The following is a 16824-nucleotide window of genomic DNA, read 5'->3' as shown; positions in this document are numbered from 1 at the left end:
AATTTCCCTGAAAAGTGAAATAGTGAATTGCCATCAAAATTGTTTTCGTTGTCCAACTTTGAAAGCAAAGCTCTTGGTTATGAAGTAATTTTGTGTGATTCCCTGTCAAGTGTCAACTCTTGCCAAAGATATACCCGTTAACCTTCGGTTGACAAGGCAGAAACTTCTGATTCAACATTCAGTAGTTTCAGATCATAGCTTTAAGGTTTCGACTTATAGACCGGCTTAGAGATGAATGTGATCATGAGATTGCATTTTGATTGTGAAATATAGAACATACCTAAGAGCATCTTCAACGGGATTGGTTAAAATTGTTTGGCTAAATTAGATCTCAAAATATTATTTAAAAATTTTTCAACGTGCAAGACAATGTGCTCTACATTTCTTCAGAGGGTTCTAGAGTAGTTGATGAGTCACCTCTGTCGAGTTTTCAGGCATGATGAGGAGGATATCATTTCTTCAGAGGGTTGAGGAGGATCGGAGGCCACTACTTTAGGACACTGTGGACACTCCTGATCATGAATATCCAATAGCATACTAACGCAAAGCTGTACATGTTTGTATCTTTAATAGACCAGACAGGATCATGATCTGATTAAAGAGGGCTATTGGGTACCTGTATCAACCAAACTTAGATAAGTTCCCTTTATTACAAAAATTGGTTTAATACCCTTATAATTTTCAACTAGCTTTGTAGACCGTTCGAGGAATGTTCTCGTAAGTGTGATGGATATTGACATTCTTGTTATTGTACATCAACGTCAATAATAAAGAGTTTAAATTTTGGATGAATATTGTTCACATTTCGACGCAGTAAGTGACTTACTTGATAATGAACCCTTTCGTTATATAATACATAAAATGTTTTTTTAACATATTTTAATTAAATATTATTATTATATTTATATTAAATGTACACGAAAAGTACACGACACGACTCGAAACTTGTATGGGTTTGAGATTAGGTACATGAATCCCAAACGGGTCGGATATGAATTTCACCTTCAAATACACCATACGTGAAAATACACGACACGACTGACAGTCTACTTACTGTCCTCATGAAAACAAGGTACCTTCCTCGTGTGGAGCAAATCCTAGCTATACGTGAACTAGCTCTTAGCCTCATGAAAACAAGGTACTTTCCTCGTATGAAGCAAATCCTAGCTATAGGCCTCGCAGGAGATTGTTAAGCTTGGGAGTCACGAGCTTGTGGAAAATACCTTGTTAGCATGTAGGAGTGATGAGTTTTTGACAACTGAGATGCCTGCAAATTTGGAAGATATTGAATAGTGTCGTCGTAATCTAAGATCTATCGTAATTACTACTCCCTCCGTCCCAATAGGTTATATACGTTTGGTCTGGACACGGAGACAAAAAAAAAGTGTAAAAAAATGAGTAAAGTTAGATGAAAAGTGGGTAAAGTGGCGAGACCCATTTGTATTTAATTATAGATTTGTGATAGTGGAAGAAAATAATGGGTGTAATAATATTTATATTATTATAAAATGAAGACAGTGGAAGAAAGTAGTTGGTGTAATAGTGTTTTACATTGTTAAAAGTTGCTATTTTAGGAATGTATAGAAATCATGGGACATCCCAAAGAGGAAACTGTATAGAAATAATGAAACATCCCAAAGAGAAAACTGTATAGAAATGACTGGGACGAAGGGAATATAAACATTCAAATTAGTTCAACTACTGCTTAATAAAAAGTTAAGCAATATAGTGCGTAAGTTAGAGAGGAAATCGTAATGACTAATGATCATCATTCAAGCAAAACTCAAATTCTTGAATTAAAGAGGTACTATAACTTACAATATTCTATTAATTACTGAATAACTTGAAATCTAAGATGAACTTGCTTATACAGTTATACATGCCCTTGGGGAAACATACAGAGACTAGAAACACATTACAGGTAAGACTTCCTGTAATGCATCGTCCCCCGACTCAACTGTATAGCAAATCACCACCCAGGTAAATCAGATTATTGCTTTTCCCCTTCTGGGAAGGGGTTGGTGGTGACTGGTGAGTCCAAATGAACCATCTACACGGCAATTGGCTCGGGCAATGACTCTGGAGGGGCACCACTACTGCCATTGAGAACAGTCACATTACCGTCAGAATCAACATCAACAATTACAGAATCACCCTCCTTGATCTCTCTAGAAAGCATCTTCTCGGCCATACTGTCCTCCAAGAGTCTCATTATGGCTCTTCTTAGAGGCCTGGCTCCATAACTGGGATTGTATCCTTCCTCAACCACTCTATCAGTAAACCTCTCTGTAACCTGAAGTTCAATGTCTTTACCCTTCAGCCTCTCAAACACTTCCTTGAGCATAATATCTGCAATCTCCTTCACCTCAAGCTTGGTGAGCTGCCTGAACACAATCATCTCATCCAACCTATTAAGAAATTCTGGCCTAAAATATTGTTTAAGTTCCTCAGTGACCAGGCTCTTGATGCGGTTATAACTGCTATCCTTCTCATCATAATCAAGATCAAAACCTATGCGACGACCCCCCTTCTCAATAACACTACTTCCAACATTTGATGTCATAATTAAGAGTGTGTTCTTGAAGTCAACAGTTCTACCTTTGCTATCTGTCAACCTCCCATCCTCCAGGATCTGAAGCATCATATTGAAAACATCAGGGTGAGCCTTCTCTATCTCATCAAAAAGAACCACTGTGTAGGGACGGCGCCTGACAGCTTCAGTTAGCTGACCACCTTCTGTATACCCAACATAACCAGGAGGTGAACCAATGAGCTTGGAGACTGTGTGCCTTTCCATAAATTCACTCATATCAAGTCGGATCATCGCTTCTTCAGAGCCAAAGTAGTATGTAGCCAATGTCTTTGCCAGCTCTGACTTTCCCACCCCAGTTGGACCAGAGAAGATAAAACTAGCAATGGGTCTATTAGGATTCTTCAGTCCAACCCTGGCACGACGGATAGCACGGCTAATGGCTTTAACAGCTTCATCCTGACCAATGATTCGTGTGTGAAGGGTCTCTTCCATATTCAGAAGTTTGTCAGATTCATCAGATGATACTTTGTCAACAGGTATACCGGTCCATGATGAGACAATGTGCTGAATATCCACTTCTGTCACCATGGGACCTTCGTCCCCTGCCTCAGTCTCCGCCTTGGTCATCTCTTTGTTTCTGTCTACAAGAGCTGATATCTGTGTCTTCAGGTCTGTTTCTCTATCACGCAACTCCCCAGCCTGTTCAAATATTAAAGTATGCAGGCTTGAATAACAAACATAACAACGAAAGTAGTTTTGAACAGCACAAACAGAAAAAGATGCAAAAATTGAAGAGAAATTGGTTTCCGCTCATAAGCAACAATCATCTTTCTTGTTTATGAACACTGCAAACAAGTCCAGTCAAGCCAGACTTTGTCAGAGTAATAAACCAATCAACTTTCTCCATCTATTTTAAAACAAATTAGACTGATACAAGCCTAGAAGACGCACTGATGTCAACGTACCTTTTCAAAGTCCTGGCCACGAACAGCTTCATTCTTCTCTTTTGTTATCTGCCTGAGCTCTTTCTCAAGCTCTCTGGCTTCCTCTGGAAGCTGCAATGACAGAGAATATTATAAAAATACCTTAAGAATCAATGAACAAAAACAGCTCGATTATATATACCTGTGCATGACGAAGTCTGACCCTTGAACCAGCTTCATCAATCAGGTCGATTGCTTTGTCAGGAAGAAAGCGATCACTGTTTCACAAAACGAACCATTTTAGATACAATACTAGAGGACTTTAACTGGAATCAGAGGAACAAGCAATGTCTACGTTCCACTTGGGTAATATGCAAGGCCTTACCCAAATATGCAGTCTCGGTTAAGCAATTAATTTGTTATTGGATCAAACAAATCTTATGAAGAAGCAGAAAAAAGAAAAGAAATACATGACTAACACGTAAGAGATGAAAAATCAAATGAGAAAGATATTTAACATTTGTGAATTCATCGAAGATAAAGAGATGAACTAGTGAACAATGCCTATAATTGTACGTTCACACTTCACAAGAACTTCCTGGTAAATACTTGCTACCCAATATACATATACCTAACTAAAGGGGCCACTCTCCTTTAATAAAGATAAGAGCTGGAATTTTACAAACTAACTCCTTCAATCACAAAATATACAACCTACTATATTACTGCTAGATTGACCAAGCATACAGTGAAAAGATGTCAGTTTGTACAAAATTAGCTATATTGCAGTATTGCACAAAACAAGATTTACACTGAACACAAACAAAGAGGTACCTTTATCCTCTCAAAAGGTAGAAGATAATACTATAAAGACAGATGCACTAGGAAACTGAAACAACCGGGAAATGTACCTGATGTACTGGTATGACAGCTGTGCTGCAGCAACCAAAGATTCATCGGTATAACGAAGTTTGTGGTGAATCTCATATCGCTCCCTCAGCCCTTTAAGAATCTGTATGGTTTCATCAACAGAGGGTTCAGGCACCTTGACTGGCTGAAATCGCCTTTCCAGTGCAGGGTCCTTCTCAATGTGCTTTCGGTACTCATCAAGGGTTGTAGCACCAATGCACTGAACCATACAAACTAGCATTTTATTACTTTTGAAGAATTAAAATGACAAACTACATCATCTGAAGTCATAATAGATTGGATATGATATAGAAAATGCATTGAAAACTAATTAAGAAGCTTTCTTTTCGCTAACTCTATGGTTGAGCTGCATCTGTTTCAGGAGCTGTTCTTATTAACCAATGAAACCCAAATTTATCAGTGGTATCATTCAAACAGACTAACAACGTATACTTAAATATTACGCACACAGCTGTCAAACACTGGTCATACTACATAATTCCAGTTAAGTGACAATCAAGAGAGGAACATCCCTATGAATAATATACACAAGCACTTTAAGATTTAACAAAAACAAGATACACGCGTATTTCTAATATGTGCATAAACACACACAGGGTTAGGAGGAGAAACAAATAGCGTAACATTTTATATATCAGCTTCTGACCTGTAATTCACCTCTAGCTAGAGCTGGTTTTAAAATGTTTGCAGCATCAATGGCACCCTCTGCAGCTCCAGCTCCAATTAGAGTATGAACCTCATCAATAAATAGGATAATTTCATCACTTTGCTTAATTTCCTCCATAAGCTTCTTTAGCCTCTCTTCAAACTCTCCACGATATTTTGTTCCAGCAACAAGAAGACCCATGTCAAGGGTTATAACCTGAACATAGAGACAACAGTTTCACAAATAACTCCAAACACGCACAATATAGAACCAGCACCAAGAAAATCCTCCAAATGTACGAATATTGTATCTTATATTATAACTATGTTTTGGTTAAATTTTCTTGACTGCTAATATCTTCAAACAGTTGGCTAGAGCCTAGACACCATCTAACATGCCTTGTTTTAATTAAAAAAAATGGTTTTTACAGCCCATATTATAGGCCTTATGTTTTTATTAGTCCTATTCCTCTGAGCAGATTTCTTAAACATATATTAAAATGCATAATCACCTTTTTCCCCTCTATTGTTTCTGGTACATCACCAGTCGCGATCCTTTGGGCAAGGCCTTCTGCAATGGCTGTTTTACCAACACCAGGTTCTCCAATTAGGCAGGGATTGTTTTTTGTACGTCGACCCAGAATTTGAGTAACACGTTCAATTTGTGGCTGCCTTCCTACAACAGGATCCAATTTACCCTACAACATGCAAACGTAAACTTTCTGTATCATTGTTTGGAATCATCTATAACCACCTGAAAGGAAACAAGCAAACTCACCTCCTCTGCTAGCTTTGTTAGGTTGGTACCATATTCCTCCAGTGTAGGCATCTTGTTGCCAGAACTTCCACCTCCAACAGTAGCGCCAGCTTCTACACTCTCCCCAACCATTCGAATAACCTGTTTACAAAGTTACAACTTTATACTAGTATTTCCGAGTTGGAATACATCAAGAAAAATGTGAAGGTTGTATCTCTTGCCTGTGTGCGAATGTTATTAGGGTCAGCACCTAGATTTTCAAGAACTCGCGCTGCTACACCTTCACCCTCACGGAGCAGTCCCAACAACAAGTGCTCAGATCCAATATAATTATGACCTAAGGCAATGTTGTTAGTCAATCAACTTGTATTATTGTATACATTGGCCCTATGGTGTTGATGACTAATATTGGTGTGGTTGGTGCAAATATCAATGAAAAGTATGCATGATTAAAACAAACGGCAGAGAGACACAGGAAAAGATTAGTGAAGCTACCTAATTGGCGGGCTTCTTCTAGTGAGAGTTCTAAAACACGCTTTGCGCGAGGAGTGAAAGGAATCTCAACAGCAACAAATCCACTACCCCTGCCGATAATCTTTTCTACTTCTACACGTGCATCTTTTAAGTTAATGCCCATTGACTTGAGCACTTTAGCAGCTATGCCAGTGCCCTCACCAATAAGACCCAATAATATCTGCTCCGTGCCGACAAAATTGTGACCAAGCCGTCTTGCCTCCTCCTGTGCAAGCATAATAACTTTAATAGCCTTTTCCGTGAACCTCTCAAACATAGCCTTTGGTGCAATTCGGGTAGCTCTCCCACGTTGGACAGAGGTTGAAGCTGCCACCTTCGAATGAAAACTTTGGCCAGATTTCCCGATCATATCCAAAGCATTAGCTCCTCTTAATCCTGAAAAACCTCTTACCCTCGACGGAACATTATGTACCGTACACATCATCTTCACTGTTCGCCTCGACGTCCTGCCCTTCCCTGATCTGCTTGGTTGAGCAATCCTCTCTCCAGCAACTGAAGAAGGGAAGCTCGTCGACTGAACCAAAGCCCCGGCCATGTCTGTCACCAAGCAATCTGCAAAAATAACAATACTATCAGTCACAGTTACATATCATTGTCAATTTATCATGAAGAAAACCAAAAAAAGCACGACCAAACGTACTTCAAGAAAACAAAAGTTTAGGCTGTTGAGAAGATTGTTAATACCAGATCCGAAACAAACATACAATAAATTTTTATTTTGTCAACATATGCATAATTACGAAACTAACACCACGAAAACAATAGACACAGCAACAGACATACAGTCAGGGCTCAGAGTCGTTAATTTCACAACTTAACCAACATCACAAAGGCTAGCTAGCTAAAATCAAAATACTGCAAGCGAAACGATCATCATATAAATACTAACAAAACAATTAACATATAAGCAGCAAATGAGCATCTTACACTAGTAAGCAATTTTACACATCATTTTCACTCATACAAACACTAATTAACAGGATATCAAAGCCAATAATCAACAAATTCATCACAATTAATCAACAATTAAACACAAAATCACTTAAAACGCAATTAATTACAACCTAATTAAGCAGAACAATCCACAAATCGAGGAACAGACTGAAACCCTAAACGACTACAGACAAACATAAAACACGAAGACGCATACATGCTTATAAGTGAAACAACAACGAGACTGCGAAAAAGTAGGCGACAAAATCGGCGAAAAAGTCGGACCTGAAGATGAAGAAGAGCTGTTCTAGAAAGAGGAAAAGAGAGAAAGAAAGAGAAGAAGAAAGGATATGAGGAGAAGAAGATTAGATAGGCAAGCGGTGCTGCAAATGATAATATTATATTGTGGTATATTTTGTGTGTGGGTGGAGGAATCAGAATTGTTTATTATACAAATATAATAATATAATAATAATAAAATAAACATTTTAAAGAGATGGATATTTAGCTTTTTTTAAGAAAAGAAATAGATATTTATATGTTTTGACAATGAAGTTTGAGGGTTGAGAAACAAGTCACGTAAGCATCGGATTTGAAGTTTTAAAGGGGTTTAAGAATTTGGTTGTAACAAGAAAGGTTTTGGTTACATTAATCAAAAATTATAGTTGATATTTTAAAGTAGTTGGTTTGTTTATGTGTTTTTCCAAAAAATCAACTTATTTTCTATATTAACATTTTTTGTATTTTTTTATATTTTTTTATTTATTTATCGGATTTTGATGATGAAATAATGTACGAGAGTTGTGATCAATTTCTAGTTAAAAAATTTTGCGGGTGATATATGTGATTCCAATCCTGAATTTTGAATTTTGGTTCCACTAATTATCTTACTTCGAAAAAATTGAAATAATGTATAATGATTATGCTAACAATTTCGTTCTCCTACTAATTGGTTCGAAATCTTTAAATATTGTATATTTGAAAATAGTGCTAGAGAATTGTAATGTTATACTAAAAAATGTTCTAAATATTTTACATGTATTATATCGATTTTCGATAATATGATTTCATATATATGTGTGTGTTTACAAATTAAATTTTGTCATATATATCATGCCTTTATTGCAAATGATTTTTGAAAAATATTTTTGGATTCACCAACATTATCATTATATTTTTGTCCTGACTATATTTCCCACATGCTTCACTCTTATTACCAAATTGTTAATAAAATTAATGAAATATATGTTAAATTAGGGGCCGTTTGGGCAAGTTAAAAAAAAATGACTTCTTACCTAAAATGAAGAAGTGGACTAAAAGTGAGAAATAAATAAGTTAATCAAGTGTTTGGGAGAGTTTTCAACATCTTAAAAGTGTAACTGCTTATTTACACAAACGTGTTAAGAAAAGCAGAAGACAAAAACAACTTCTCCTCTGGAGAACCAAACACGCGCCAAGTAATTAACTTCTTTAGAAAAATAAGTACATAACTAAAACAATAACACACTAGGACAGCAAACTTTATACTAGCGGGCTATTAACCCAACTTAACGTAACATGGTATAAATGTCAAATTGTTAATCGCATTTGATATATCAAAATATTGAACTTGCTTATTAGCTTGCTGTAATTGCTTAATCTTATGTAAATTCTGAAAGTATATAGAGTAGCAGTAAAAGACACAAATAATAATATAAGAGGGGCAAGTACGAGACATGTCACAAACTGGGCCTTTCATTCTTTCCAGGCTCATTGGTGAAGTGAGTGGGGACCCAAGGAAACATAATTCTTGTTATTTACGCCTCCACGATTTTCATTTCTTGTTCATGCCAAGTTCTCCCATTTTTGACATTGTCAAACTTTCCGGTTCACTGTTTTAAACGCTAGCGACATTTTTCCCAAATTTTAACACTAGATAAATTTTATACATTTTTATTTTGCCTACGGCTGTAATTTTCGATAGAAGAAAGTTGAAGAAGACAAAGCTCCAGAAAGTCCCATCCATCATTTCTAAAATATCCTAAATTTTGTAATATATCTAAAATTATAACAACGCTCCTAGCTTATTTGAAGAAACTTCATAGTTATGACCAAGGTTTACACCGATTTTCAAAAATTTAGCCGGATCTTCAAAAAGGTGGCCAAACTTTTGCTCCGCTTTTTAAAAGTGTGACTCCCGTTAAATGTCATTTAATGGAACATTTTTAAAAAGCAGAGTCAAACTTTTGCTATGCTGTCTAATGTTAATTTTAGAAAATTGAGATTTTTAGTTAGAAAATATATTAAAAAAATAATAGTTTTAGTTAAAAAGGATAATTGATTGATTATATAAGTAGCCTATAATTCGACCCAAGTATCGACCGACCAAATTTTAAATATCTCGGCTTTAAGATTTCCCTTGGATGATAAAATAATAAAGAGCATTTTGTTACTGAAAGTCTGAAAAAATGTTTTAACATTTCGTATGTGTTACTGTATACTGATAAATACTTTGCCAGACTAAAGCATATTTACATGAAAAAGAACTTGTCGCACTTGCACATTATACTCCGATCTGTCCTTCACAGCAAGGTAAGCAAACTCAACCCAAAAGTTTAACTCTATTCACCAACATGAAGCACATTTCATTCCGCAGATTAAAAATGAATACAAGCAAGGTAAGCAAACTCAACCCAAAAGTTAACTCTATTCACCAACATCAAGCACATTTTCATTCTGCCGATTTAAAATGAAAACATTCGATATTTCTCAGCTTTTCCAACACTCATCCTCTTCTAATCATACACCCATCACCAAGTCCAAATTAGACGATGAAAATAATAGCAGACAAATTCTACATTCCTACTTTAACTTAGGCCATATATATAACTCTCTCGAGTATTGTAAATTAGAATTTGACATGCAAAATGTAAACGGGAAAAACCTCTGTACAAGCCCGGAAGCCTGAAAGGGCTACTACGTCCATAGGCAGGCAGTCCTAACTGCTGCAAAAGTACTCTGCTAAGTATATTATGTATACAATTTAGATATTATACAGCACACCATACACACTACCATACTGTCCAAAATTGTGAAACAAGGGTTCCACGGCAAATTAGGAATTTTTCTGGTTGAAGCTTGGATCTCCGGATTACAATTCAATGTCCCAGCTGCCAAAAAGCTATTAGAAGCTCTAGGAAGATGGGTACTCATACAAGTGCCTGTAAAAGAATCACATTCAAGTTATCAGTTTTCCATGCTACAGGTGAAATGAGAAAGACTTCTAAAAGGTATGCAGTATTCATTTCCTTTACCTATAAACAGATTTAAGATTAAGCATCTTCGGGAATGGAAAGAGGTGGTAAATTCTTTGTTTCTCTTGCATTTACGCCTTCTGCAGCTAATGAACTTTCCTCTCCTTTGGGATTTAACCTTTTTGGATCCATCCGCTGGACATCCTCTTTGGTATAGATAAAGATTTTACGAACCATGCCGCAGAATTCCCTATTACACAATGAACAAGCCAGAGTATGGTTTTCAGAACACGAGATAGTTTGGACTTCGCAATAATATACGTAAAACACTATATGTATAACATATCCATATGCATGCATAAAACTGAAGGTGGTCCTTACTGCCATGGATCATCTCCAACAAGCATCATATCACCCTCATCATCAGTATAGACAACTAGCCAATCCTTGCCACGGGCCTTTAGCTCGCCATTGAATTCAAATAACTGATCTAGTTCCGCAATAAGTTCATCATAGTCACTAAACTTGGTAAGGTCCACGGATCGACCTAGTGCAATCCCCTGCTTATGCACCTGAAAACCATTTCTTTATAAGTTTCACAGATATGAATACAGTAAAGCATATGACGATGTCGGAAGTCATATGGGTACCTTGGTACAACTCCTAGTTAGACTTCCTTGTACTTTCCCTTGACCATCTCTTGGAAGAGGCTGACTTTGGATTGCTTTCTCCTGCTCACAATTTTCAATTAGCTTCTCAGGCACCTTTGATTTCTCAGACCTTTGGTCAGATTCCAAGGTAGGTGACTGATGCAACTGTACCCCCAGATCGGCAACATCAATGATTGTATTTCTGTGCAATGCTTCTGGCTCCCTTGTAGTTGGGTTGCTGATGAGCGGTATTCCAAATAGCTTACAATGTCCATCACTGGGTTTCACCCCCTGTTGCTGGGCTGACATGTTTTTTGGTATCTGCTCTCTTGAATGAGGTATATGAGAATAAGATAGAAGAGGTGGAGGCATCAGCCAGTTCCCCTGCTGATGATCATCCATTTGACCAGAAGGATACATGGTGTAACCATTATAATTTCCATATCTAGCACTCCCTCGAGCCTGGAAAGAAGCATCATTTTGCAAATGACTTTTAGTGACAGAGTCTGACAGACTCAGTGAGAGATTGGATGACATCATGGACCATGGGCTTGACATTAAGTTGAATTTTCCTTCCTGATTTGGCAATTGTACTTTCGTCGAGTGGGCAGTAGCTACAGTCTGGGTACTGGAGGCAGTAGAGAAATCATTGGAGGAATTAGTTTGTCCCCCAAACCCTGACAATAAATCTGTGAATGAAGACTCCGCCCTCCCTAAGGGTGACCATTTCTCAGACCTATATCTCTGGCTAGCAGAAAGAACATCCATTTTTTCCTCGTCAGTGGAGTGTGGCCATACCACAGGCTTAACAGATGAATCGGACTCGTTACTCTCAGCAAAAGCACCTCTCAAGGTCGGTTTTTCTTGACCTTGCAAGACCCTCGAGAATGCGCTTGCAGGCGAAGGGTCTACTGCTAATTTAGATGAACCTATATCAGAATTGCATGGATATTTTAGGACCCAGCAATATTTATTTTATAAACTTGCACAAAGTATTAGATGCACAAAAAAAAGACAGTACACATGGAGAATTATACCTTCTCTTGTAAGGACAGAGGAGTCTGGAGAAGATGGCAACATGCTTGATCGAGGTCTTTTTGGCTTAGGCATTGGGAGTGGATTTATTGCCGGAGGAGTAAGAGCAGGTTCTATATTCCAGGGAGAAACTCTCTCTGGACGAGGTATACTAGAAATTTCATCCCATCGGACCTTCAGATAAAATAAAGTTGGTAAGCATTCTTAGAACTAATATTTAATGCAAACAACAGACGCACACGAGAGTTATGATACCTTTAAAAACCTCCATTTAGATTCTGGCCATCTTTTGGGATCAGACTCTTCAGTTCCAACTATGGTTCCAGTAAACCTACCAAAAATATATATATTAAAACCATGTCCATTATAATGAAGAAACGAGGCCAAATTCACTAATGCAAATATGATTAACCCTACTTCTGTTCAGGGGCTTCTTCTCCTTCAAATCTCATTTTAAACCGCATCCCTATTGAATAATTGTTTTTAACCGACTCCATGTATTGATCAAATGGAACAATAAACTCTGCAGGGCTAGTTCTGCAAAAGAATGATCAGAAGAATCAGCTCAATACTAGCATAAATTAGCATTAAGTCTACCAATGAATATTACCACAGTACAATATCAGAACTTAAACTTGTCCCCTAAGCTCATTACTATAATAATAAAAATGCTCAATACTTAATGATAAAAATGATCTTAATGTATATGCTATTCGTAAGAATCGTCAGAATTACTGCACCGGGAGTTTCGATTCATAAAATAAATTGCACATCCAGAAGTAACATAGCAACAGCATCATGTCATCATCAATATGAATAAGTAGAGATGATAACAAAAGAACAGTACATATATGTACTTAGCAATATGCTAATTTCTAGAGCTATCTTACTGCTTATCTGACAGCACTATATATAGTATAACTTACCTAGGCTTGTAATAAACTGTGAACATTGTACCCGTCTGAATTGCATGCCAAGCTGTTGCCAGGACACCCAGATGCATACTGTGACTTGATATGACTGACGATGGAACACTAGCCTGCTGTCTCAAAGCACGTCTAACACCAACTCGAAGGTCCCCATTTTCACCCCTACAAGTTGCGCAGTTTTCACTTCAGAACTAGTACACATAGTAAATACAGAATTTTACAGATAGTGGAAAGGATCTTTAACCTTAGAAATATAAAAGCATCCCCAGCGACGAGCCTTTTTGAGCTGACAAACACACTCCAGCCACTTTGAAGCAAGTGTCTCCTTGGTTGACCTGACATTGTTTGTGTTGTTAACATGTATTTGAAAAAATGTATACAGTCCCTTTATTATGTTCAATCTTAAGCATGTATATATCAAAATAGGACAACATTCAACTCTTAAACCTGGAGACACTGTAACTAGCAATATTAAAGCTACATGGTAAAACAGAAGTTAGATCCCAGTTTCGACAGAAAACACCAAGTCATTTTGATGAATATGGCATGCAGCAAGAAAAGTTACTTAAGCAGATACATCTCGTATAGGTGGTACAGGATATCAACATCATCCAGATGCTCTGCATATAATAAATAATAGACGCAAATACACATATATGTTAAGAAAACAAACTACAGTCCTGATAATCAGATGGAATCTACATCAGCTTCCTAAGTCTTTGATGTCATGGTTGACTGTATAGAAAAAGAAAGATAAACGATTGCGGTGACTTTCAAAAGTGTGATAGTCAAAGCATAGTAGTAAATACCCCGAAATATATGTCTAAATCGCCAATCGTTTCCATGCAAGTCCTTGGCCACCAACTCTTGTGTAGGAGGTTGCTTTGTCATGTCCTGTGGGATATATACAATGTACAATTATTACTGTAAGTGGAAGTTTAATGTACTACAGCGATAACAAAAGAATTAATGAAAACAGAGAATCCTAACCAGTGGGGGTAAGCATTCATCAGCGTGTCTTCTCAACACAGAGAACCCTCCATGAGTGCTCGTATCGGATGCTGTAAGTGTCTTGCAAAAGGCATGCACATGAAAACGAGGTGGAGGAGGAGGCTTCGGATCCTTCTTCACTGCATTCTCATCTTGCTGGCAGTATCCAAGTAAACACACAAACATCAATCTATGTCCAACTATCTTAAAAACCAGGGACATAACCAAAATTCTTCAAGCAATGCTTACATTTGCTTCAGGCATCAAAGTCACTTGCGCAAACACTTCATCTGTGTCCGGCTCAGCCTATATAAAAACATACAAAGTTCCCATGATTAATCACTAGAGAAGTCCACACACAGTCACACACTACTAATTTCATATAACCAATATATTCGACAATTCAAGATCGATACAATCATACCTTCAGGTGTACATGAACAACACGGCACAATATCTTGGACGGAAGATTATAGGCAGGCATCTGTTGTTCCGCTACCTGATTAGTAGATGCCTCCACCTTACAACACAAAACAGAAACTTCATTAGAACCATCACAATACTATCAACTCATCTCGATGTGTAAAGCACTCACAACACCTCATCCGGTAAACTAAAAATCCTCATCTCAATACAGAACTCAATTCCAAAGCTCTTAGTAAACAATTTCATCCGTGATAACATCATATTTCAAAACATTTCATAATACAAAAACTTGATGAAATCATTGTAACACTAAATCATCACATATCTAAGCACACAGCACAATAAATCACATACTAATTATGGAAAAAATACATTAATTAATCAGAAAAAACTTAAATATCTTCACTTAAACACATAAATAAAATAAAAATTACCTGTTCAATATGACCTTGAGGAAAATAATAAACGAGCTCGCGTTCACGTGGCACGTTAACTAACGGACCAGCACAAGCTCGCCAAAGCTCTGTGTACAACGCCGTCTCTGCATCAACTACACAAACAAACAAAACATCACAATCTCGCCGGATACTCGCCGGAAAAACAACAAACTCGCCGGAATTTACCTTGATTGCCGCCGGAAGCTGCCGGAACAGCTCTAGAGCCTCCATCAGCATCGTTGCGATCACTGTAGCCTGAAGAGAGGCTCTCTGCTTGCGCTGCGTTGCCTTTACTTGATACTTCCGATGACGCCATTTTTTAACTCGGTGTTAACACAGATCTATCATCAATCTCGCCTCTTGATTGCTCTGTGTGCGTGTTTGTGTGTGTGCTTGTGAGAGTCTCTTCGAGTTCGCCGGAGTAGACTTGAGAATGAAATGTCGCACGCTGATGGATAAATGAGAGAGAAGAGACAGAGAGAGAGAGGAGGTGTTTTTTTAATACCAACAAACAAACGCTGCCTTGGCAGTAATAGTAATGATATATATTACGGTTGAAGTCACTATTTTCAATACTGTATGGTTCACAGACGGACTCGAATCGGCTAAAACTCGACTCACTTTTTATTTCGATATTGGTTATAATTATAATTTAAAATTAATTAATTTAAATGAAATTATTTAATTAAATCATTGTTAAATTGAAGTGATTTGATAAAATTATTGATATGAAATAGGATATAATCATGAAATATTGACATAAAATTATAAAAATATTTATCTCGTATAGTTTGACAGTATTTAGTTTTCTGTTTAATTCATTCCAACTATGAACCTTTTGGTATAAAGAAAGTAAGATAACCTACTTTGCATTATTGAAATAAAATGAATTATACATGAAATCAACTAAAACTCTTATTTCAAGAAATTAAATTTTTATTTATGATGAAATTAAAAGTTTATATTTAATAATTATTTATTTATATCTTAGATTACATATAAAAAAATTCAACCGAGAAAAACGTGTTCTCTAGATTAAATTCCGGAAGCATGGAGTAATTAACGTGATGAGGTGAAAAATCGTAACTGAACCAGGTTTAGAGCCGGTTTGATGCAAGAAACGTATAAAAAAGGAGTAAAAAAAGGAGGGTAGTGGCAATAGCATGTCCGTGGGAGACAATAAATAAAGGCGGCTCGTGAGGGGTTAAGGTTAGACGGCGTGAGTGAGAGCAGTGTTTAAGTGTGTCGGCATGGGATTGGGTAAACAAGAGACGGAGTTTGTCTCTAACGTTAACGGAAAGTTGTTGTGTTTTAATTGGGCAAGTGGGTTTGTCGTGCTATTAACGGACAGAGATGGATGGAAGGGAGAGAGATGTGAGAGGGAGAGAGATGAGAAGGGGAGAGAGATGGGTGGGTAGGAGGTACGTTAGCGCACACACCTTGTTGCTTTGGCGCATGTTAACCGTGTTGTCCTTTTTTTCTTTTTTAACTTTTTTCGGGTCTCTTTTGAGTTGTTTGGTTAGAGTTTGTTTACTTAAGTTTTTTTGTTAGATGAATAAAATTTTTGTATAATGTGCTAGAAATGAATATTCTATGAAGATATGGTGTAATATTTATGAAAAATGTCATTTTCTGTTAAAACTAAATTACTTAAAGTATAACCTTTTTTCAGAAACATAATTTGTTAAAGTATTAGGATTTATACTTGTTCATATATTTACCGCGTTATAATATACTATTATGATTATAACAATATGATTATATGAGTTGAAAATTTGATAACTTTCTAGCAAACACATTTGCATAGAGTCAATTTTTGTTTATAGTTGATATAATATGAATGTATGACCATTTCTCTCAAAGGATGAA

The 16824-nt window shown here is 36.8% G+C and overlaps 2 protein-coding genes across 4 annotated transcripts; both read right to left on the bottom strand.

Moving 5' to 3' along the window:
• Positions 1-1771: 1771 nt before the first annotated feature.
• On the bottom strand, positions 1772-7682 carry LOC108222852 (ATP-dependent Clp protease ATP-binding subunit ClpA homolog CD4B, chloroplastic). 2 transcript variants are annotated; one of them, XM_017396788.2, is made up of 10 exons: positions 7541-7682; positions 6284-6874; positions 6010-6125; positions 5810-5929; positions 5544-5729; positions 5033-5248; positions 4368-4585; positions 3659-3734; positions 3499-3588; positions 1772-3232 (listed from the first exon to the last, which is right to left on the bottom strand). In XM_017396788.2, exons 2-10 carry the CDS (start codon positions 6855-6857, stop codon positions 2051-2053), a joined length of 2778 nt encoding a protein of 925 aa, XP_017252277.1. In that variant the 5' UTR covers positions 6858-6874; positions 7541-7682; the 3' UTR covers positions 1772-2050. The 2 variants fall into 2 exon arrangements, with proteins under 2 accessions (XP_017252277.1, XP_063950283.1); XM_064094213.1 differs by having other exon boundaries at positions 7473-7669.
• A 2415-nt stretch (positions 7683-10097) lies between these two features.
• LOC108222975 (auxin response factor 2B) lies at positions 10098-15486 on the bottom strand. Of its 2 annotated transcripts, none has more exons than XM_017396982.2 (15): positions 15142-15486; positions 14953-15068; positions 14517-14612; positions 14342-14398; positions 14093-14248; positions 13912-13996; positions 13347-13437; positions 13100-13264; positions 12591-12710; positions 12429-12504; positions 12176-12347; positions 11139-12067; positions 10870-11060; positions 10549-10738; positions 10098-10455 (listed from the first exon to the last, which is right to left on the bottom strand). In XM_017396982.2, the coding sequence occupies exons 1-14, from the start codon at positions 15269-15271 to the stop codon at positions 10567-10569; spliced, it is 2556 nt and encodes an 851-aa protein (XP_017252471.1). In that variant the 5' UTR covers positions 15272-15486; the 3' UTR covers positions 10098-10455; positions 10549-10566. The 2 variants fall into 2 exon arrangements, with proteins under 2 accessions (XP_017252471.1, XP_017252472.1); XM_017396983.2 differs by having other exon boundaries at positions 11139-12049; positions 15142-15475.
• Positions 15487-16824: the final 1338 nt, after the last annotated feature.

Source organism: Daucus carota, chromosome 5 (assembly GCF_001625215.2).
Source record: "Daucus carota subsp. sativus chromosome 5, DH1 v3.0, whole genome shotgun sequence".
Classification (NCBI taxonomy): Eukaryota; Viridiplantae; Streptophyta; class Magnoliopsida; order Apiales; family Apiaceae; genus Daucus; species Daucus carota.
The sequence above is the reverse complement of the archived record's forward strand: the minus strand, read 5'-3'. Positions and strand labels throughout refer to the sequence as shown.